The sequence below is a fragment of the Phodopus roborovskii genome, unplaced genomic scaffold, assembly GCF_943737965.1.
Source record: "Phodopus roborovskii unplaced genomic scaffold, PHOROB, whole genome shotgun sequence".
Taxonomy (NCBI): domain Eukaryota; kingdom Metazoa; phylum Chordata; class Mammalia; order Rodentia; family Cricetidae; genus Phodopus; species Phodopus roborovskii.
In genome coordinates, this window is record NW_026126599.1 from 1,743,460 (window position 1) to 1,765,012 (window position 21,553).

Sequence of the window (21,553 nt, forward strand, 5' to 3'; positions counted from 1 at the left end):
CATGCCTGGCAGAAATGATACCCTTTAGTTTACTTTGTTCAGGTAAAAACTGCATTACCCACAAGGGGGCCCTATGGTAGTGTGCCTCACTCTGAAACCTGCAGGCTATCACATACAATGTCAGACAGCTATTAAGTTGTGATATAGTTTACTGTGGAGCCACCCTAAGGTGTCGAGGTGCCCAGAGGCTACAGTTTCCCAGACAAGAGAAAGCAGGCTTTTGACTGTGCTGTATATTAACGCTGCCTTTCACCACACCAGGTTCCTGGAGGCAGTGGTTTGATGCTTTGGCCTGTATGTACCCACTCACATCACTTATACAAGATGTATACAGGACATTTGGATTTTTGTTGTGTTTGTTTATTTTGAAGCAAAGTCACACTGTAGCCAGGGCTAGCTGGAACTCACAGGGATCTGCCTACCTCAGTCTCCTGATTGCTGGGATTAAAGACGTGCCACCACATTCAGCTGTCATTTGTTTTTGGGCTCCTTGTGTTGTATGATACGAATGTAGATAGAAGTTCCCTCAGTTAACCACTGCCTCTTGCTATGCTTGGCAGCTGTTTGTAGATGCACAGTAGGGCTGCTGGTGTGTGTACTGTTACTCGTTCAGAAAAGAGAATGGCATGATTGGGTATATAAGCTGTAGTTTTTGTTTTAACTTTTAAGTCATTTTTTATTTTTTAGGTTATTTTAAGTTTGAGCCAGTATTGAATTGTTGGGCCCAGAGTAGTCTGAAATTATTTTGTTTACAGTTTTAGAACAAGTTCTTGGACTCCAGCTTAAAAAAAATTCCTTTTTTTAGATTAATGGATGTTTAGATTACAGCAGACAAAGCATAAGAAAATGACTAGTCTTAAAATGCTGTGTGTGTTCTCTGGCACAAATTTTGTGTGGTAAAATTTAGTGATTTGCTAGGCAGTAGTGGTGCACGCCTTTAATCCCAGCATTCGGAAGGCAGAGGCAGGTAGGTCTCAGTGAGTTTGAGGCCAGCCTGGTCTACAGAGTGAGTTCCAGGATAGCCAGGGCTAAACAGTGAAACCCTGTCTTTAAAAAAATAAAAAAATAAAATTGAGTGATTCTGTATTTTTAAAGGCAAGTCTAAAAGTGCTTTTCTTTCTTCTTTGTAGGACAGTCAAACAGCGCAGAAGTACAAGTAAGCCAGCTTTTAGTATCAACCACCTGTCAGGGAAGGGAGTGTCCTCCAGCGCCAGCCATGAAAGCTCTTGCAGCCTGAGGAGTGCCACGGCACTGCGGCATCCTGTGCTAGATGAGTCTCTGATTCGTGAGCAGACCAAAGTGGACCACTTCTGGGGTTAGTAACCAGAGACTCATACATCCTCACCCCCAGCATGGCTGTGTCTGTAGTTGTTCTGGGAGGGGCAGAGGCTGGCCTACAAATTATTTGTCACCAGTGAGGTTAGGCTCTTTGCAGGTTCCTGGGGGCCATGTGGATGCTGCCTTTATCTGCTACCTCAGTGGCTTAGGTGAGGTGTGATTATTTACTGCTCACTACAACATGACCAATTAAGTGAGCAGGTAGCATCCTATGACCATTCTCAATATGGGACACTTAAATGTGGTGTAAAATTCCTGGTATATTCTAGAAAACTCTGAAGCAACTAGACAGTAAAGACATTTCTTAGTCATTTGAAAATACTTGTTATAAGCTGGACATGGCTGCATATTCCTGTAATCCAAACTTTCAGAATGTGGAGGCAAGAGAATCAGGAGCTCAAGCCAATCCTAAGCTAATTAGTGAGTTCAGGGCCAACCTGAGCTCCGTAAGACCCCTTCTAAAACAAAAGACTTGCTGTGAAGGAATCAGTGCTAGAATGCAAGAGGCAGTGCCCTGATTCAGATAAGGTGACCTGTGCCATCTCACCAAGGCTGATCACACAGACACAGCTCCTCTGCTAAGAGCCACAGAGCTGCCTGCTGAGTTCAGCTTATGTTCTGAAGTCCTGAGCGCTTAGTTTGGGATGCCTCTGCTTTGTTCAGCCATAGAACAGTTTCAGGCCCAGGGCCATTCATGCTGTAAGTTAAAAGCCAAGAGGCTTCACAAAGCTGGCTAGTTCTTTCCTCTTATCTGTTCTTGTGGGCCAGAATGTGCAGTGCAGGGCTCTTTCCATGCCAATGCCTTTGGGTGATGGGAGGTTCGGCATTTTAAAAACAGACCCCCAAAATGCCACAGCATAGCACTGGCCTATCATCTGGTACAGTTGTGGTGGGCATTGGTTGTATTTCACAGTGTAATATGTGTGTGTGTGTATGTGTGTGTTTCAGGTCTTGACGATGATGGCGACCTTAAAGGTAATTACTTTGGTACCTTGTATACTTTTCAAACCAGAAGCCATAGTTGGGTAGCCTGCAGAGAGTGATCAATGGCTTTCATTTGCCTTTTAAAAACCTCAGGTGGAAATAAAGCTGCCACTCAGGGAAATGGTGAACTGGCAGCAGAGGTGACAGTCAGCAATGGCTACACCTGTCGTGACTGCAGGATGCTCTCTGCGCGCACTGATGCACTCACAGCCCACCCTGCTACCCATGGGACCACCTCGAGGGTTTATTCCAGAGATAGGACTCTAAAGCACCGTAAGTCTCCTGCTGCTGTAGTTAATAAAAGGGTCTGCCCAGCTCTTGTAATTCTTGAATATGGGCCAGGGATGTGGCTCATGGAAGAGCACGGGCCAGGCTCTGTGCTCCATCCATTGGTGTCTTTCACTGTTTCCTGTATAGAGTTGAACTCAGAATTATTCTTGCAGAGTTAAATAGACCCAAATTAGCTCTGTCCTACTTGTCCCTTCCCATCCTGTGGTTCTGTGGTTAGTATTTTTGTACCGAGAAGTAGTTCAGATTTGGTAAATTTGGACTTGACATGAACAAAAGAAAGTTCTACTTCTGTGCCTTCCAACTTGGGTGCTTTTCTGTGTCACTCTAGAACAGCCCAGATGCCTGGGTAGCTATAGCACCAGAAGTCGGTGCTGCCCAAAGTGGGGTCTCTGGTGTGATTGTATATGATAGGGGTGCTCTGGGAGTGTAACTTGGAGCCCAGCATCTGGGTGGTTGTATCATTGGACATGAGACAGGTGGCCAGCATCCTGACCTTCTTATATGATACAGAGGTCTTCACAAGTAGCTGAGCAGGCAGGTTGTTTTGAACTGCCCAAAGTTCCTCCTGGACCACATTGAGAGTACCACAGACCCTTCTGTCTTCCAGGCGTGATGCTGGGCCTTCCCCACCATGAGTGCCAGGAAGGCCAGAGCAGCACGGAGAATTCAGTCAGTCCTTATTGCTCATGTCCAGTTTCTTCTGTTTCCATAGTCCTGTTCTTGTGTCTAAGGCTTTGTCTGTTGTGGTGTTGTCAGCACTTTAACATTAATGTCACAAAGTAAGAATTATAGAAGGGAAGGGGAGAGGTGGCTGGACCAGGTGATACTGCTTTTCCTCATCAGATCTGTGAGTGTGAGGGCCACAGTGAGCTTGGTGCCTCCCTCTGGCCTTGCATTATAGAGCTCTCACTGGGCCAGGGCTCATCCCAGATGCTCCCAACCAGCAGCTTCTTTTGCACAGCTGAGCCCCTGATGCCTGTGGGCCGTACAGGTATCCCCCTTACCACACTGGAGTTTTGCTGCACTTTGCCCATCAGCACCAGGTGGTGCTGGAGTATGCTTTCTCGCTCAGTCCTCAAGTAGCTTCTGCTTCTGCATAACGGACCAACACTTGTAACAAAAGGACCAACTGCCAGCTGTCTGCAGGTGAAGTACGCCACCCAGCAGTTCACACTGTATACTGAGCCATGCAGATGTGCCTAGGTATCTGCTTAGCCATAGCCCAGGCTGTGCAGCTCTAAGAGTTTGCATGCTAATTGAGATGATTTTGATGCCTGTGATGTGTGTTGTTTCAGTGTAAATATATCCTTCAAGGTGTCTTTGATAAAGGCTGGCCTGCCTTGATATCCCCTGTAGCAGATATGGGTTCCTTCCCTTCTTTTACTTTTTGGTCCTGGGGATTAAGCCCAAGGCCTTACACATGCTAAACACATGCTCTGCCACCTGCCTTCTGCCTTGGAACCCTCCTACTCTTGCCAACTCAACATTTTTCTTTTGTTCACATCTTGCCAGTGTGATGCGTGTTTTGATTATCTAGGAAACTGACATGCATGCATGTCTCTAGCTAAACCTCTAAAGTTCTCTCACTTGTGAGGGGTATGTGCACAGGTGGCTGTGGAGCCACTTGATTTTGGGGCTAACTGCTCAAGTTTGTGATTTTGCAGTACAACCTTCCAATTGAAAAATAGCCCCTTCACTACCCTTTTGTAAAAAATTCTTAAAGCTTAAAAATAATGTTCATTATTATTTTATGTGTATGGGTGTTTTGCCTATATATATGTTTGTGCACCATGTGTATGCAATGTCCTGCAGAGGTCAAAGGAGATCAAATCCCCTGACACTGGAATTATGGCTGGGTGGCTGTGAGCTGCCATGTGGGTACTGGGAACTGTTCTGAATCCTCTGGAAGGGCTCCTTCATGCCGAGCTGTCTCTCCAGCCCTCTTCTGAAAATTTTAAAGCTGTAGTATATACTTTCAAATCATGCCATCCAGACTTCACTGATGCACTCTGGCCTCTTACTCGAGCTCTGAACATGCTAAGCATTTCGGGGCTTAGAAGTAAATGGAAGAAATACTTCATGGGCCATGGCTCTCCAGCACCCCACAGATGTCTGTGGAATGGACAGCATGCACGTACCCACTTTACTCCATACTCCATGAAGAAACTTGTCCAAGAAGTTTTCCAAGACCATGAAGACATACATGGCTTATGGCGGGTGCTTCCCTCCACATGCTAGGCTCATAGGAAAGGCCTTCCAAAGCACAGCCAAGGTGGGAGCTAGGGTGCTCCCCATCCTCACAGGGGGAGACCTGTAGTGCTCATCCACTGTGCCAGAGCCTGAGACTTCACTTGGGAAGAGGCCATCACTGTACTTCCTCTATATCCAACTGGCTCACTGGTGGATGCTCTTCTCAGGTGGTCTCTTCCCAGGTGTCCAGTTTAAAAATGCTTTAAAAAAGCTTGACTTTTTTTTGAAAGTAACAGTTTGGCCATCTGGTTCATTGGGTGAGCAAGTCTGTGGGAAGAAATGACCTGTGTTCATGGTTTTCTACTAGGCGGTGCATCCTTTTACCTGGATAGGACTCTGTGGCTGGCCAAGTACACCTCCTCGTCCTTTGCATCATTCCTAGTTCAACTTTTTCAAGTGGTTTTAATGAAGTTCAGTTTTGAGTCAGAAACTTACAAATTGAAAGGCTATGAATCCAGAGCTAATGAATCACAAGGCTATGAGACAAAGAGCCATGGGTCAGAAGGTATTTGAATACTTTCCCTCCTTTTTCCACCGAATCATGCTTTCAAGGTGGAGGAAGCCCTTCCTCTGAGGCTCTTCACTGTGTCTCTCCTGTGGTCTCCACGCTGCTCTCTTATGGCTGCTTTCTGTGGGTCTTCTTCCTGTGGGAGCTTGTCAAGTGCTAATGGAACCTACGTGCAAGTGGCCAGGATTTAGGTTTTAGAAGTTTACTGTTATGTGTATAGGTACACATGGACAGTAGAAGACAACTTTGTGAAATTGTTTTCTCCTTCAGACTCAGATGGCAAGTACTTTACCAGCTGAGCTATCTCACTGGCCCAAATTTAATATTTTCAAAATAAAAAGTTCTTTTTTTGTTTGTTTGTTTGTTTGTTTGTTTGTTTTTAAAAAGTGGGTGTGGGGGCTGGAGGACTCTCAGCAGTTAAGAGTACTTGTTACTCCTGTGGAAAACCTGAGTTGGGTTCCCAGCATCTGCATTGGAGCCTTATACCCTCTTAAACTCCAGTTCCAAGGTATCTGACATACTCTTCTGGTCTATTACCCCCCCAACCCCCATACACAGACAAGCACAAATAGTTAAAAATAAATGAAGATAAAAAGGTAATGAACTCAATTTTTGATTCTTGCTTATTAAGCAAAACAAGTTCATTTGCATACTCACTCTTCAGAAACCTTTTAGGCAAGCCAGTCTTCACCTGTCATTACTGATGCATATTAAGAGCCCAGAGCTTTCTGATCTTCCTGTTGCCCATGCTTACCTATGTGGTGGGAACTATCAGCATCTCTGATACTCCTGGGGCGTGGTCTTTGGTCAACTGGCTTTATAGGGCATCTGGCACTCAAGCTGGCTGTGAGCTTTCTCAGCCCCTTCTGCATGTGTTGCAGCCCACCTCGGTCACTGTGGGAGGATGACTGCCGGAGAACTTTCCAGAGTGGACGGGGAGTCCCTGTGTGAGTACAGCTTCTTCTTTCAAGGTGGTGCTGGTCTTGGAGGGCCCCAGCTCCATTGTAATACTGGGGCTTCATTCATACAGAATGAACAGCCCACCCTAGCGTATTGCTTCACTGGCCAGCACGGCTAGTCTGGCTGCCAGAAGCCCTCAGTACTGGAATGAATCATCCCTAGACCATGCCTGGTGTGATTTGGGGTGATAGTTTCTTAGGTTTTTGAACATTCTGTGCAATAGTCTGATTGAGGCTTGCATATTAACCTGTCACTCCACTCCTTGTCACCACACCGCAGGTGATGACTGTAAGGGGAAGAAGCATCTTGAGACACACACAGCCACCCACTCGCAACTGCTCCAGCCACACAGGGTGGCTGGGGCCATGGGGCGCCTCTGCACCTACACAGGTTATGCCTTGTACATTATTGTGTTTGTTTGTTCTTGTCAAAAGTGCTGCTGTATTTGTTTGGTTTATTTGCAATGCCAGTGTCACAGAGCACTAAAGAAAGCAACAGGAGAAGAACAGCTGTGGTTTATAATGTAGAGAGCCAGTTGGGTGTGTTGTTGCAGTGCTGGGATCCCAACACTCCAGCGGCTAATGCTGGAGGACTGTGCACTCATGGATGGCCTAGGCTGTATGGTGAGACCCTGTTTCAATAGTAGTAGTGAAAAAAAGTACAGAGACTCTCTTGGAATGCTATGTGAATTTTTTTTTTTTTACCACGGGCTTGTTGACACTTGGTGTTGGCATGAGCCAGTACCCAGACCTAGGAAGTACGTGTAGAGGGTATGTGCTTTCCAGGCCATGCCTGTTACTTTTCAGATACCTTTTGGCCATATATCTAAGTCAACTGTTTTTTTGTTTTCTTTTTTTTTTTTTTTTTTCAAGACAGGTTGTCCTGGAACTTACTTTGTAGACTAGGCTGGCCTTGAACTCATAGATTTCCACCTGCCTTTTGCTTCCTGAGTGCTGGGATTATAGGCATGGGTTTTGTTTTGTTTTTTAAGCTGGCTTCAGAAATAGTTGTCTCAGCTGGAGACAGAGGCAGGAGAATCACACCACAAGTTTGTGGTCAGCCTATTATATATAGTAAGAAAGCTCCAGGCCAGCCAGAGCTATATAGTGAAATTCTATCTCAAAAGATCCTCCCCACAAACAGTTGTCTCATAGATTTAATAAACACAAAGCAATGTGCCATTTAAAAAATCTTTCTGGGCTAGAGAGGTGGCTCCATAGTTAAGACCACTGGATGTTGCTCTTTCAGAGGACTGGTTCCTAGCACCTCTGTTGTGGCTCACAACGTTTCTGACTAGTTGGGGGATCCAACACTTTCTTCTGGCCTTCACAGGCAGCAGGCATGCATGTCCAAAAGATAATACATGCAGGCAAAACAGTTATACATGTAAAAGAAACATTCATTTTTAATTGTCGTAAGCCACACTCTCATGTCACCGCTATGTTGAGATAACAGAATAGTTACAGAGTTAATATGTAGAGATCAAGTTAATGTAAGGGTAAGAGTCAGCAATCACTCTTGGAAAAAAAAAAAACAAAAGCATATGGTTGGTAACATGTACCTGTAGTTTCTCAGGAGGCTGAGATAGAAGGATTGCTTGAGGCCTGCCTGGAAACATAAAAAGATCTTGTCTCTAAAAATGGGGCCTAGCAAGAGGGAGGGATGGGTCTTCTGCTCTATGTAATGAAATGTTGGGTGCCCGTTCATTTTGGTACTTGTCCAGTGATGCCATAGAACTTCAGTCATCTTAGAAGACTACCTTCCCACTGTGGATCTGCAGGCACCACACACCTGCATTTTTGAGTACCTTCTAGACCTTTTGATAGAGTGTGGTGAAAAGGTACCTGCCTCTGTTAAGAATCTGTGGGTAAGCTGAGCATGGTGGCACACACCTTTAATTCCAGTACTTGGGAACTTGAGATGTAGAGGGAGTGGATCTCTTGTGAATTTGTGGCTAACCTAGTCTACATAGTGAGTTCTGTGACAGCCAGGATGAGCTACATAGTGAGACCCTATATCAGTGTACCCCCTCCCCAAAACAAAACAAAACTTGAGAAGCTGGAAGTTTGTCATCTTTGGCTGTATGGTGAGTCTGGGATACAGGTGACCTTGTTTCAAAACATAAAGTATATACAAGGACAGCAAGGTTTTCTCAAGAAGATTTGAGGATCCTCCTGGGATACAGGAAGGGCAGAGTATACTGGCAGCCTTGCTCTCTGTACTGTCAGTATGTGCTGGCCCCCTGCAATCTGACAGTGCCCTCTGCCATGTCTTCTCTGCCACAGGTAACCTTTTGGTTCAAGCACTACACAGGACCAGAGCTGCTGGGTGGTCTGTGGCCAAGGCCCTGTGGTCGGTGCTCTGGCTGGCTCTCACTGCTCCAGGTGGTTATGTGGCTTCTGTGTTAGTACTCTCATAAAGTTTGGGGCAGCCATAAGCAATGTACAGGACCAGCTTGGAGCTTCATGTTAGGTTCCCAATGTGACATGCTTGTCTCTGCTTCAGGTGCATGGCATACTGTTTATCACATGTTGGCTGTGTGGACCTTAGTCCTCATAATACATGGTTTGAGTTGCATGGCAATGGTGCTTCCCCTTGTTTCATCCTGTGTGTAGCTGGGGTTGCTCACTGTTCTCTTATCCTAATATCTAGTGTTATGGGCCCATTGTCCCCCAAGCAAACATGCCTGTGTCTTCCCAGAAACACTCATCTAGGAGCAGCTTCTAAAGCATGCTTCCTCAGAACACTTGTTCTCTTCTCTTGTAGGGAAGGCAGCCTCTGGAATCTTCTGGTGGCTAGGGAGTGGATGGTACCAATTTGTTACTTTGATTTCTTGGCTGAATGTGTTTCTTCTTACCAGGTAAGAAACTGTCAGTGTGAAGATCTCATGTCAATATTGGGGGCTCTATTGTCACAGTCAGAATGCCATGTCAGCATTTGGATGGAGCCTATGTTTGCATGGGGTGATAAACCTCTGTTCTCTACCAGTTGTAGGCATTTCTGTAATGGCTCAAATATATTTGCAGTGTCTACATCAACACATTTTTATATGTTTTACAAAGGACTTTCATATTTTTGTTTTTCAAATTAATGGAGGTGGAAAAGGCAGCTGCCATTGTTAGGTACATTGGATGAATGTAAAGCATCCAGCTGGAGGGCCCAATTAGGGCCTATGCTTGTGCCCTAGTGCAATTCTATAGCCACCAGCTTCCCACAGTGGGTGCTACCCCCAGGACAAGGCCTCAGGCCTCTGGATCTTTCTTGTGGTACCAGATAGCACCTTTCAGATTGCTAGCAAGCTTTGTATAAAGGGCCTCCTGTGGGTGTGGCCAAGCCTTGTAGTTAAAAACTTTAGCCCAGTGTTTAGCATGCATACAAGGAGGGGCAGAATGGCACTCTGCCTCTGTCTTTCCAAAGTTAATGGTTTCCTTTCTTTCTTAGGTGCCTTCGAAATATTTGCAAAGTTTTTGTCTTGCTCCTCCCACTCCTACTTTTACTAGGTAAGATGTAGCATGGTGACCTTGAGAGACCAGCGCATGCCCACGGGTAACAGTGTGGGAGTGGTATCTGAATATGCTGGAGCACCTGTACTTGTGCACACAGCTATCTTCTTTCTTCAGGTGCTGGCCTCTCACTGTGGGGCCAGAGCAACTTCCTCTCACTCCTACCAGTGCTGAACTGGATGACCATGCAGCCAGCACAGAGGGTGGACGACCCCGAGGGCGTGCACAGACCTGGCCCTGGCCCTCTTCCCCCAAGCCCACCTCTGAAGGTAACCAGCAAGAGAGGTCTTGACACCACAAACATGTGCTCCTTAGAGCTTTTCACACTTCTTGTGACCTTGGATCCTGCCTTAGGGGGAGAAAATGTTTCTGAGATTGGCTTTTACTTTGTAGACTAGGCTGGCTTAGAACTCACAGAGATCTACCTGTCTCTGCTTCGCAAGTATTGGGATTAAAGGCATGTACCATGCATGGCCCTAAAATTAAGAAAACACAAAGTAACAAAGTTTTATACCTTTTCAGATGTTCTAAAATAGTTTAAATAATGCAGAATTATGTATTCCATTCTCGGTTATGAGTATGAATGAATAGCATTTTTGGACAACGTGAAAGTAGAAAGGAAGAACTACAGCCTAGGCTGCAGTGTTTGTCCCTTTGGTTTTGACTTCTGTCTCCTGGTTTCATCTCAGGTCGATTATGAGGCTTCCCAGTGGCCTCAGGACAGTGATATGGGGCAGAAGGTAGCCTCTTTGAGTGCACAGTGCCACAACCATGATGAGAGACTTGCAGAGCTGACGGTCCTGCTTCAGAAACTCCAGATGCGCGTGGACCAAGTGGATGATGGCAGGGAAGGGCTGTCGGTGTGGGTCAAGGATGTGGTTGGACAGCACCTACATGAGATGGGTGCCACAGAACCACTCGGTGCTAAGGTAAGACCCAGGAACTTCTTTGGTACTCTGTGTGTACAACATTGCTCACAGCCTAAATGGTGACTCTTATCAGTATACATCTTGCCACTGTGATAAACCGCTTCATGGCACAAATGAGGCAGAGAGGAAGGGATAGGACATGATCTGCCCTTTGGGCACATCCCTGGTGTCATACTGCCTCCAACAAAGCCATTCAAGCATTGCTACCGCTGCCCAGTGGTGTCAGCAGGTAATCCATCTTTGGCCTACTCTGTGCATAGGGTAGAGCCCTCCTGACCCAGCAATCTGGTGATCTCAGTGATTGGTCCCACCAGGCTGAGGACCAAGCCTTCAACACGAGCCTTTTGAGGTGACACATCCTATCCATAGTGTAACACAAATAAAAAGATTTTTTTTTTTTTTTTTTTTTTTTTCTTTTGGTGTGGTACTAGGGATGGAATTAATCCAGGACCTTGTGCATGCTAGGTCAGTGCTTACACTTAGCCCATGGAAAGAAATCCCACTTGATGCTTTTGTTGATTATGGCCTCACTGAGCCCCCAAAAGGTTGGGCTACAACTCAGAATCTTCCTGCTTCAGCCCCCTGAAGGCTAGGGTGATAGCCCTGCACCACCATGCTGGCCCTAGACACCTTCTGACTAGTAACCTAATGGAATGATGGAACCTTATTGTAAATAGGGCTTCTGGATGTTGCCAATGAGTGTGGACATAACACATATGGGTAAGAGATGGTAGATGGGAATGAGTATGCCCATAGGGTTTTATTTTAGAATTGTGAAGATCACAGTACCCAGTGGGTCTGTGAGTGGCTATGAATTCCTTTTCCTCTTATATAGAGGTCACAAAACAATGATTTCTGTCGGGTTTGAGACCTCCAGCCAGAGAGGGATGGGCTGTGGCTAGGGGACGAAACCCCCAGAGATGCTGTACTATCCCGTTAACTGCAGTAAGAATTACTGGCCTGCCCTGATGGCATGCGTGTGCTGCTGAACTCTCTTAGCTGTTCCTTCTGCGCTTTCATTGTCAGACTGACTTCATGACTTTCCACCATGACCATGAAGTACGTCTCTCCAACTTGGAAGATATTCTTAGGAAATTGACAGAAAAATCTGAGGTATTTATTCTTTTACTGTGGTTTTGTTGTTTGTTTGTTTTTTGCTTGATGGGTGCACATGTGTGGGAGTGAATGCACGGAGACAAGGAGGGCATTAGGGACCCTGCTCTTACTCTGCCTCTTTTCCTTTGAGAAAGGGTCTTTTCACTGAGCCTCTTTCCCCTGCTCCTCACAGCACTAGGGTTGCTGATGTGCACAGTCACACTTAGCTTTTTACACGAATGCTGGGGTTTTGAACTTAAGTCCTTACTTACCCTTGCACAACAAATGCTTTTTACCCATTCAAGCCTTTCCCCAGCTGTGAGGCATTTGTTCTTGCCTTTATAATTGGAGTGCCCAAACACACACACACACACACACACACACACACACACACACACCACACAAAAAGCAAATTGGATGTGTATGCACGCCTCAGGGGTGGGTGTGGTTTTCTTGTGCCTGACTGTGGGGATGGAACACAAAGCCTCACACTTGCTAGGTAAGAGCACATGCATGCACTGTGCATGTGGGAATCAGAGGACAGCTTATCCAGAGTCATTTCTCACCTTTTACTCTGTGGGTCCTGCACTGAACCCAGATCATAAAAATTAGTACAAGTGCCTTCTCCCACCGAGCCCTTCGCCCTTCCCCCACACCAGTTTTTAAATAAAGATCAACTGGCAGCCAATATTTTCCAAAATTGTATCCAGGGGCTATGGTGTTTCAAGGTCTTGTTTTTGATCTGTACAACTAGAAGGACTATGTCTTGTGGTTTTCTTTTCTGGGCATTTCAACTCTGTTGCTTAACTGCTTGATCTATGAACATGACAGAACAGAGGTGGCTGTGCTGGCTTCAAAATCCAGTCACAACCTGCTCACGAATCCCTATGAGCCCCTCATATCACTCAGCTTCCACCAAAAAGCACACATTGCATAGAATGGGTGGCTCACTGTTGTATGATGGGAAACTGGGAGTTGATGTGGGTCTGCAGTCAGACCATGTGACTGTTGGGCAAGGCTTAGCGTTTTTAGGGCATAGCATACAGCTAGACATGGCAGATTCTTGTGTGCTCACCGAACTGAACTAAAACATTATTTTACCGAGTGAGGGTAAGCAGAATAGCCCTTATACTCATGGGACCAGCTCCTACTTCCTGATTGTTGGTGTCAGGAGAGTTCAGCTGATCAGGAAGAGGGGCCTCAACTTGTCAGGAGACCCAGAATACACTTGACCCGGGTCAGGAGGTGGCCCAGTCTTACACACCTTGATGCCTTTAGAGACTCAACTTTGAATATGTGAAGTTTTAAGTTCCTGAAACATTTATGAACTCAGGGTGTAACTGTTTACAAAGTCTCTTGCTTCTCAGGCTATCCAGAAAGAGCTGGAAGAAAGCAAGCTGAGAGCAGGCAGGTAGGTGACCTCAGGAGTTCTGACTTTTGTCTCCCATGGTACTGTGCTCATATGGAGTATGGGTGACCAACTATTTTCTTGCTGCTAAGGTTCAAGTTGTCACTTGCCACCACTACCATCTTTTGGTATCTTTTTGGGTATCAACATGGGACCATGCAAGGGGCAGAGGGCCCTGAGGAACTTGGGACTGTCTTTTCAGGCAATGTATAGATAGGCTCCTGCTTGGCCATGGGGAACCATCTGTGCCTTTGGGGAACTCCCTCTGCCAGGAGCCTCTCTCTGTTCCTGGCCTCATTGACTCCATTGGTGTCTCAGAGCAGCTACACTAAGGCCCAGCCCAGCCTTGGGCTCAGCATTCATGCATCTTCTTGTGGCTGTCAAACTTTATGTACCTGAAGCTGGTGGCCCTTGTGCCACTGCAAAGCCCTGGTCCCTCGGCAGCTCTTCTCAGTTCCTGCTAGCTTTTTCCTTGTCCCCAGCACTGTATCATCTTTGCACACTCTGGGTTTGTGTGTACTAACCTTTGTAGTTCCCGTGGTAGGTGTGGCTGGGGAGCAGCTTTTGCTGGCTAATGGGCCCTCTGCTTGTGGGGTGGGGTAGGTGGGAATGTGGTGCACAATGCTCTTCCCAGGCCTGGTTTCAGTGAATACTGACTCAGCATGTGAATGTATAGATACAGAACATTTATCTGGAGAGCTCTTTTTCAGCTGGCCTTGTTAACATTCCTTGCAAAGCTCTGTGTTCATGGGTGGCTAATAGCCCCTTCCCAAGGTCAGTCACTAATCATACTATGATCTCATCTTCAGTTGTGCTGTCTATTGCTGTCTATCCCATAAGCATAGAATGCAGATTCAGCCTCAGGGCTGTGGATAGACATCAGCTCATTCCTGGTCTTATTTGTAATTTTGAGGACATAGACATGCTGCTTTGTTTAGGGTTGAGGCCTCCTCTGAGTGGATCTGGGCCCTGACCCCTTTCCCCTCCCTGGTTGATGGCTTCCAGCAGGGCTGAAGAGCAGCCCCTCCTAGATCGTGTGCAACACCTAGAACTGGAGCTGAACCTGCTGAAGTCTCAGCTGTCAGACTGGCAGCATCTGAAGACCAGCTGTGAACAGGTAAGTGCTGGTGTTAGGAGGCCTCTACCTGAAGAAAGCTCTCCTGACTATGCCAAGTTGTTTCTCAGTGGCTGCCTTCAAAACTTTTTAAGAAATAATTTTATGTGTGTGTCTGCATGTGCAGACAGATGCAGGAACATGCAGGACCAGAAGTAGCAATGAGGTATCATTCCCATCATTTTGAGCCCATTCCCTCGGAGACAGGGCTGGTCTAGTGTCTTGGCCTAAATGGAAACCAGCAGGCCCTAGAAGTTCTCTTTGTCTGCTCCCCTTAGAGCTGAGGTTACAGGCATTTGTGGGAACGTGACTTGTTATGGTGCTATGGGATCTGTGTTCCAGTCCTCATGAAGAGCTCTTCACCACTGAGCCATCTCTCTAGCCCCACCTTTAAAAAAATTATATTTTAAATATTTCATTTATTATGTGTGTGACTGTAGAAGCACATGTATGTCACAAGAATGTGACATATGCCTTTAATCACAGAATTCAGGAAGCAGAAGCAGGTAAATCCCTGAGTTCCAGGAACCCTGTCTTGGAAAACAAAACAAAGGGTTATAAGAATGTGGAGGTCAGAGGACAGCTTGGAGAAGCTTTTTCTCCTTCCACCATGTGGGTCCTGAGGATCAAATTCAGGTGGTCAGGTCTAGTGGCACCCCATCCATACTTGGAGGTTGTAAATATTTTCAAGTCACACATTGATGACTCCTAAGTGTCCCAACAGCATAGTACACTCACACTTGAGCTTACTGCCTATCTCTTCCTGATCACACAGTACAGCTGATACATGTTGGGGATTATGAAAGAATGAGTGTGTGTGTGTGTGTGTGTGTGTGTGTGTGTGTGTGTGTGTCTGTCTGTCTGTCTGTCTGTCCACAGTAGGACCCAATTTTGTCACTTAACCCATCTATGTTACAATGTGTCACAGATGTTGCATGGCCCGCCATCCTTGTGTCTGTTAAGATTGCAGATAATTTGTTGGCAGTCACATTCAGACCATAGATTAGAGAATTGATTTGTGGCATGTCTGATAAGTTATCTGTATATAAAGAGCTCCCAGAGCAGGTAGGAGGAGAGATGGGTGGGGACAACAAAGTGCATGACTAGGAATCTGTCTCTTTTTTGCTGTTTAAAATATAAACCCCTTTACTACATGTCCTGGGTGCTGCCTAGTGGCTGGCAGGCCTACAGTCTTTGCTAGTATCCAGTTACAAATGCACTCTGGGGTATTGACTTGTGGAAATGAGTAGAGATGGGTAGGGATCAGATGGGAGACAGAGGAAGGATGAGTGGAACCATTTGTGAGGACAGAGAACAGGGTTGAAGGTATGGAGTCAGCTTTGTGGTAGGTGGATGCCTTTCCTGTACTTTGCCCTTGATTGTTTGCATGGGAAGCAAAAGAAGTTTGTATATAATATTTAGGGACCAAGTCCCTATATGACTACACCTGGAGCTGTTTATAAGCAGCAGTGAGGACAGGGGACTGCCTATGCCGCAGCTGTGGAGTTGTGTGGTGGGATCTGCTGAGTAGACTCAGTAGGAGTCAGAAAACCCATATCTTCTTTCTGTAGTTCACTGTGTAAATAGCCTTCATGCAGCACTCTAGTCCATTCCTAGTTGGTTTAGAAGACTCCAGTGGTTTGGGAAGAATCCTTAAATTTAATATGAAGGGGACAGTTATGTCACAGTTGTGCCCTGTCTTGCAGAGATGTACTTCTGGGGTATCTGAGACTGTGTTGGAGCAGTTTGCTACTGTAGGTGCTGCACACTTAAGCCATTCTTTCCTCTGTCTTACCAGGCTGATGCCCGTATCCAGGAGACTGTGAGACTCATGTTCTCTGAGGAGCAGCACAGCGGCTCCCTGGAGTGGCTATTACAGAAGCTTTCTTCTCGGTTCGTGAGCAAGGATGAGCTGCAGGTGCTTTTGCGTGACCTTGAGCTAAAAGTGCTCCAGAATATCTCACACCACATCACAGTGACAGGACAGGCCCCGACATCTGAGGCCATTGTTTCTGCCATGAGCGAGGCAGGGATTTCAGGAATTACGGAAGCGGTGAGTAAATAGACAGGTTCAACCTCCACCATATTCATGTGGTTACATGGGTGTCAGTGTTCTGAGAACACAATGTATTTAGCCTTGCCACAGATGATGCATTACTGCTGTTATCACTTGGAAACACTCCTTAGCTTTGCACTCACTGAATCCTTTTGTCCAAGAGCTCCCATGTACCTCTTTGTAGTTATATAGCTTCCAGCCCTGAAGTCCAACCTCCCCCCCCCCACTCCCATTGATGGTGACAGTGCCCGGGATACCCTGGTTCTGGTACTTGCTGTGAAGTGTCATGCCCTAATGTTGAGTGTCTGTCTGGACCCATCCCACCCATGACTGAAGTGTAGCATACTTGTGTTCTCTAAGTATACTTGTCCGAGGTCCCCAGCCTTTGCTTGCATCATTGACCCTCATTCTTTCTTCCGGGCTACCAGCAAGCACACATCATTGTGAACAATGCTTTGAAACTGTATTCCCAAGACAAGACTGGGATGGTGGACTTTGCTCTGGAGTCAGGAGGTGAGTAACCAACAAACAAGAGTCAAGCATGAGCATGAAAGACCAGGCTGGGAATTCAGGCAGGCCTACAGGACAGTGTTACACTCCTCTCTCCTCTCGCCCCCCCTCCCCCAAGATAGGTTTCTCTGTGTAGTCCTGGCTGCCCTGGAACTCCCTCTGTAGACCAGGCTAGTCTCAGACTCGGGGATTAAAGGTGTGTGCCACCATCACAGGCTACTGCCACACTTTTAGTGTGACAATAGAGTATTACTCTGGATGAGGCTCAAGTGCTCCTTCTTTCTGGGAAGTTGCCCATTGGGGTGCATGTAACTGGGCCCACATATTCACAGAACACACCCAGGCTTAGCCCCAAGGGTGAGGACTGAGGGTTGGTTGCTGAGACTGAATGCCCAGCAGAACAGGAGCTGCCTTGCTTCCACAAAGCATGGTCTGTCGTGGTAGAGACTGTAGGGCCCTCATGTGTGCAGTGGGTTTGGAATTGCACACCTGGATGTGGCTGTGAGCCTTTTCTGGAAATGTGAGAATGTGGACACCACTGGGAGGTATGGGGCACCTTAGGAGGCTCCGCTACACAAGCCACTTTTTGAACTTCTAGAAATTAGGAACTACAGGTGAGATGTAGACTGACACCATCTCTTAAAGAATGAGAAGTTTTTAAACTCCCAGAGGAGTGTGATGAGCCTAGTCCAGTGGAAGCAGTGTGTTCCAACTTGAGCAGCCTGTAATATGGGTGGTCAAGAGCCTGACTGCCATCACTGCTGGGCCATGACACACTGAATCTCAGTGTGACAGAAATCTACTATTTAGTGTGGGAACAGCCAGTTTGTTAAGGCCGGGTGGGGTTAGCAGGGTTGTTCTTGCTTCTCAGCTTCTCAAGGAGCCTCTGGCCTAAATGACTTAAAAACAGAAGACTGATTTTAGTTTAACATTGTGAAATGAAATGACATCAGGAATTGTATTTAGATCAGAGGCATTGAATGACATTTTAGCCAGGCTGTTTGGGCTGGCAGCTGTCACTTGTTCTGGGGCCATGTTGGTGCTTGTGGATTTGTGTCACCAGCTTAAATCCCCTGGGGCTCCAAGAGGTTGCACCAACAGTTGTTCTTAGGCGATGGAGAGGATATTTAAGAAGTTGGCCAGTTTCCAGGAGCTTAGGGCTTCATCTGCAGCCTCAAAGCCATGTTAACTGCCTGTTTTAGTATCCTCTGAACCACACCCCCAGTGCATGTCAGAGACAGCCTGAAGTTTGACTGAAATAAATAGCTGGATTGCATCTGCTCTGAGGGCTGGGAGGGACTTGCTGTGTGTCTCTGTGGGATTTTAATTCCCCGACCCCGCCTCATTTTAATGTGTTATATTTATTTTATGTGTATGAATGTTTTGACTGCATTTATATATGTGTGTACCACATACCTGATGACTGGAAATCAGAAGAGGGCATCAGGTCCCCTGGAACTGGAATTGTGAATGGTTATGAGCCACCGTGTGGGTGCTGGGAACAGAACCTGGGTCCTCTACAAGAGCAACAAGTACTCTTTAACTACTGAGCCATTTCTCCAGCACTAACTTGTCAGTTATTTCTTGTTAGCATTAATGTCCTATCTGTCTGCTCCCCTGAAAGGGCAAAATGATCATCCCCACACTAGTTGTTGTTCTTTCGTACAGTTATAAGACTAAAAGCTGGAGAAGGGGTGGTGGTGAGTGGGGTCCCAAGGTAAGGGACCCCGTGGGAGAGCATAGCAGGTTGCATAGCCGGTGAGGGTGACCAGGCGGGAGGGAATAACATGACAGGCAGATAGAGCTTAAATGAGTTTATTTAGAAAGGGGGAGTGAGAAGGGAAGAGACATAGAGGCGCCGGGAACAGGAGAGGAGAGAGGGGGAGAGAGAGAGAGAGAAGAGGAAGAGAGGGAGAAGAGATAAAGCAAAAGGGAGAGAGGAAGAGAAAGCAAAGAGGGGGGGAGGGGGGTAGCTGGTGGCTAACCAAAAGCCGGAGAGAGAGAGCAAAAGAGAAAGTAAGTGGGCAGGGGTCTGACTTTTAAAGGGGTCCTTTACACCTGCCTGCAGACTAGTACTCATGGAACCCTGAGCTGAGCAGAGTATTGCCTGAGTGCATTCTGCCAGGTGACAGGGGCAGACCGGCATAATGCCTGAATCCTTAACACTAAACACTCTTGCTCCCCATGATTTTTGGCTAGTGGGCATTTGTCACAACAGTCCTTCCTGTTGGTCAGTTAGGTGCTTGTGGGACTCTATCACCCTTACTTAGGAAAATATGAACAGAGCTGTGAGAGCCACTGTCCCTAGTAGTCACATACTCAGACACTGTTGTGAAGGGGTGAAATGGACAGATGTCAGAGGCAACCTGCTGAATAAAAAGTTGAATGCTCAAGTGGCCATTGGGGGTTACTGAGCTAAGACGAGAGGAAAGAGGGTCCTGGGTGTTTGCACTGGAAGGTTGAGGCTGTGCTGAGTTCTTAAGGTATGCTCAGTCCGATCCCAGTGCATGTGCCAGCCCCAGAGATAGGGATGATATGTGTGTTATTACTTACAATTTATGGGTATAAGTGGTCTTCCCTGCGTATATATCTTTCTACAGTGTGTGTCTGGTGTCCATGGAGGTCAGAAGAGAACAGTTGGATCCCCTGGAACTGGAGTTACAGATAGTTGTGAGCCACCATGTAGGTACTGGGAACTCTACCCAAGTCAGTAAGTGCTCTTAACCACAGAGCCATCTACTAATTTTTGTGTTTTTATGCATCAGTTAAAAGGTAAATGCAGGGGCTGGGAAAATGGCTCAGTGGTCAAGTGAGAACAAGAATTTAAATCTGAAAACCCACATAAATTCTGGGTAAGCATAGCAGCCCTATAATTTCATTGGTTAGAAGGCAGAGACAAAATGCCCAGAACAAGTGAGACTAGCCAAAACCTGTGAATTCTGGGTTCACTTGAAAGATTCTGCCTTGAAGGTGGTGGGTGACCTAAGACTGTCAACCTTAGGCCTTTAACCCATACCTGGACACTCACAGATGAAAAGAAAGAGAAGAATCCAATGTTTAACAAAAAGTATAGGGCTGACCTCAGAGTTCAAGGTTGTTTTTTACAAGTAAAGCAGGTGCTGTTAAAAGTACTTTGGTGGGGAAGTACTCATGACTAGAGATGGCTCAGTGATCAAGATCATTGGCTGTTCTCCCAGAGGACCCAAGTTCAATTCCCAGCACCCACATGGTAGCTCACAACTGTCTATAACTCCAGTTCCAGAGGATCTTGCTCCCTCACACAGATATAGATGCATGTGAAAGTAAATAAATCTTAAAGAAAAAAATACTGTTGGCCTCTGGCTCTCACTTCCCAGCATGTTGCCATGAGGTATGTCGTAAGTGTCCCTGTGTTCCAGGTGGCAGCATCCTGAGTACTCGGTGCTCCGAGACCTATGAGACCAAGACAGCACTGCTGAGCCTGTTTGGGATCCCACTGTGGTACTTCTCACAGTCACCTCGTGTGGTGATCCAGGTGAGCTGCTGTTTACAGGGCCATTAGCCCCTCATGAAGGTAAAACAGACACACAGGGTTGGTATGACCCTAGCCCTCTGCAGCCTCGCTGGGGGCACCAGGCCTTACTTGCAAACTCAACTCTGGCACTGGATGCGTACTGCTGGGTTGGGCCATGTGACATGTAGCCTCTCCATGCTATCTGAGACCCAGGTGGTGTGAGGCTGCCTGGCCTGCTGTGACACTATATATAGAGGGGAGCAATTTCCAGTATGGTTTTGTTTGTTTGTTTGTTTGTTTGTTTGTTTGAGACAGGGTTTCTCTGTATTGCTTTGGAGTCTGTCCTAGAACTCACTCTGTAGACCAGGCTGGCCTCAAATTCACAGAGATCCACCTGCCTCTGCCTCCCGAGTTCTGGGACTAAAGGTGTGTACCACCAACGCCTGGCTTCCAGTATGTTTCTATGAAGCACTCAGTGAGTCTATCTTTGGCCTGGGTACACAGGCCCAGCCTTTGCAAATTCAGGAAATGGAGTGTTGCCAGCAGAACTGAGATTGAGACCCCCAGTGCAGAAGCCCACCTTGTTTTCAGAGTCTTCTAGCCCAGCCTGGATTCCAGAGGACCTTGAATTCCTCATCCTAGTAATCTCCCTGTCTGTAACTCTGTGTCCACAGTTATCTGTAGTCTAAAAGTTAAATGGGAAATACCAGAAATTGGGGAAATTCCCCAAATTCAGGAAGGTATGCTATGATGTATGACAATAAAAGAATATTGTACCAGTGTACTTAGGTTTGGAACTGGGGAAAACTTAAGACATCTGTCACCTTGAAATGTGTCTGGTGAGTAGTGTTGACAGATGACTGTGTGTGGCCCTGGTAATAACTGCAGACTGGTCTTTGAGGCTTAACTGGCAGACACTGGGCTTTGCTGTGTCCCATTCACCTGGTCGTAGGCAGTGTTGTAATTTTTGAGTTTTCTTTTTTTCAAAAACTGGAAAGATAATATTTTCATCTTTTCATTTGTACCCATGGAGAATCAGAGGGCATCATAGGTGTGCCTGGCAGGCAGTGTGGTATAGACAGGCCTCTGGACTGTCCACTCCACTCTGCTGTCC

The 21,553-nt window shown here is 46.5% G+C and overlaps 1 protein-coding gene across 9 annotated transcripts in view; it reads left to right on the top strand.

Annotated features, from left to right (window-relative positions):
* The window catches only part of Sun1 (Sad1 and UNC84 domain containing 1), a 45,484-nt gene that overhangs the window by 20,402 nt on the left and 3,529 nt on the right, over positions 1-21,553 (top strand). For 4 of the 9 annotated variants that reach the window (XM_051205417.1, XM_051205420.1, XM_051205421.1 and 1 more), the window contains 17 exons: positions 1,131-1,315; positions 2,287-2,313; positions 2,416-2,595; positions 5,171-5,368; positions 6,253-6,318; positions 6,611-6,721; positions 8,617-8,715; positions 9,098-9,191; positions 9,773-9,831; positions 9,952-10,103; positions 10,524-10,763; positions 11,790-11,876; positions 13,226-13,269; positions 14,272-14,383; positions 16,179-16,433; positions 16,865-16,949; positions 20,345-20,460. In XM_051205417.1, coding sequence (XP_051061374.1) covers positions 1,131-1,315; positions 2,287-2,313; positions 2,416-2,595; positions 5,171-5,368; positions 6,253-6,318; positions 6,611-6,721; positions 8,617-8,715; positions 9,098-9,191; positions 9,773-9,831; positions 9,952-10,103; positions 10,524-10,763; positions 11,790-11,876; positions 13,226-13,269; positions 14,272-14,383; positions 16,179-16,433; positions 16,865-16,949; positions 20,345-20,460 — 2,110 coding nt within the window. The remainder of the gene's footprint in view (positions 1-1,130; positions 1,316-2,286; positions 2,314-2,415; positions 2,596-5,170; positions 5,369-6,252; positions 6,319-6,610; positions 6,722-8,616; positions 8,716-9,097; positions 9,192-9,772; positions 9,832-9,951; positions 10,104-10,523; positions 10,764-11,789; positions 11,877-13,225; positions 13,270-14,271; positions 14,384-16,178; positions 16,434-16,864; positions 16,950-20,344; positions 20,461-21,553) is intronic. The other 5 variants (XM_051205419.1, XM_051205422.1, XM_051205423.1 and 2 more) reach the window with 5 other exon arrangements.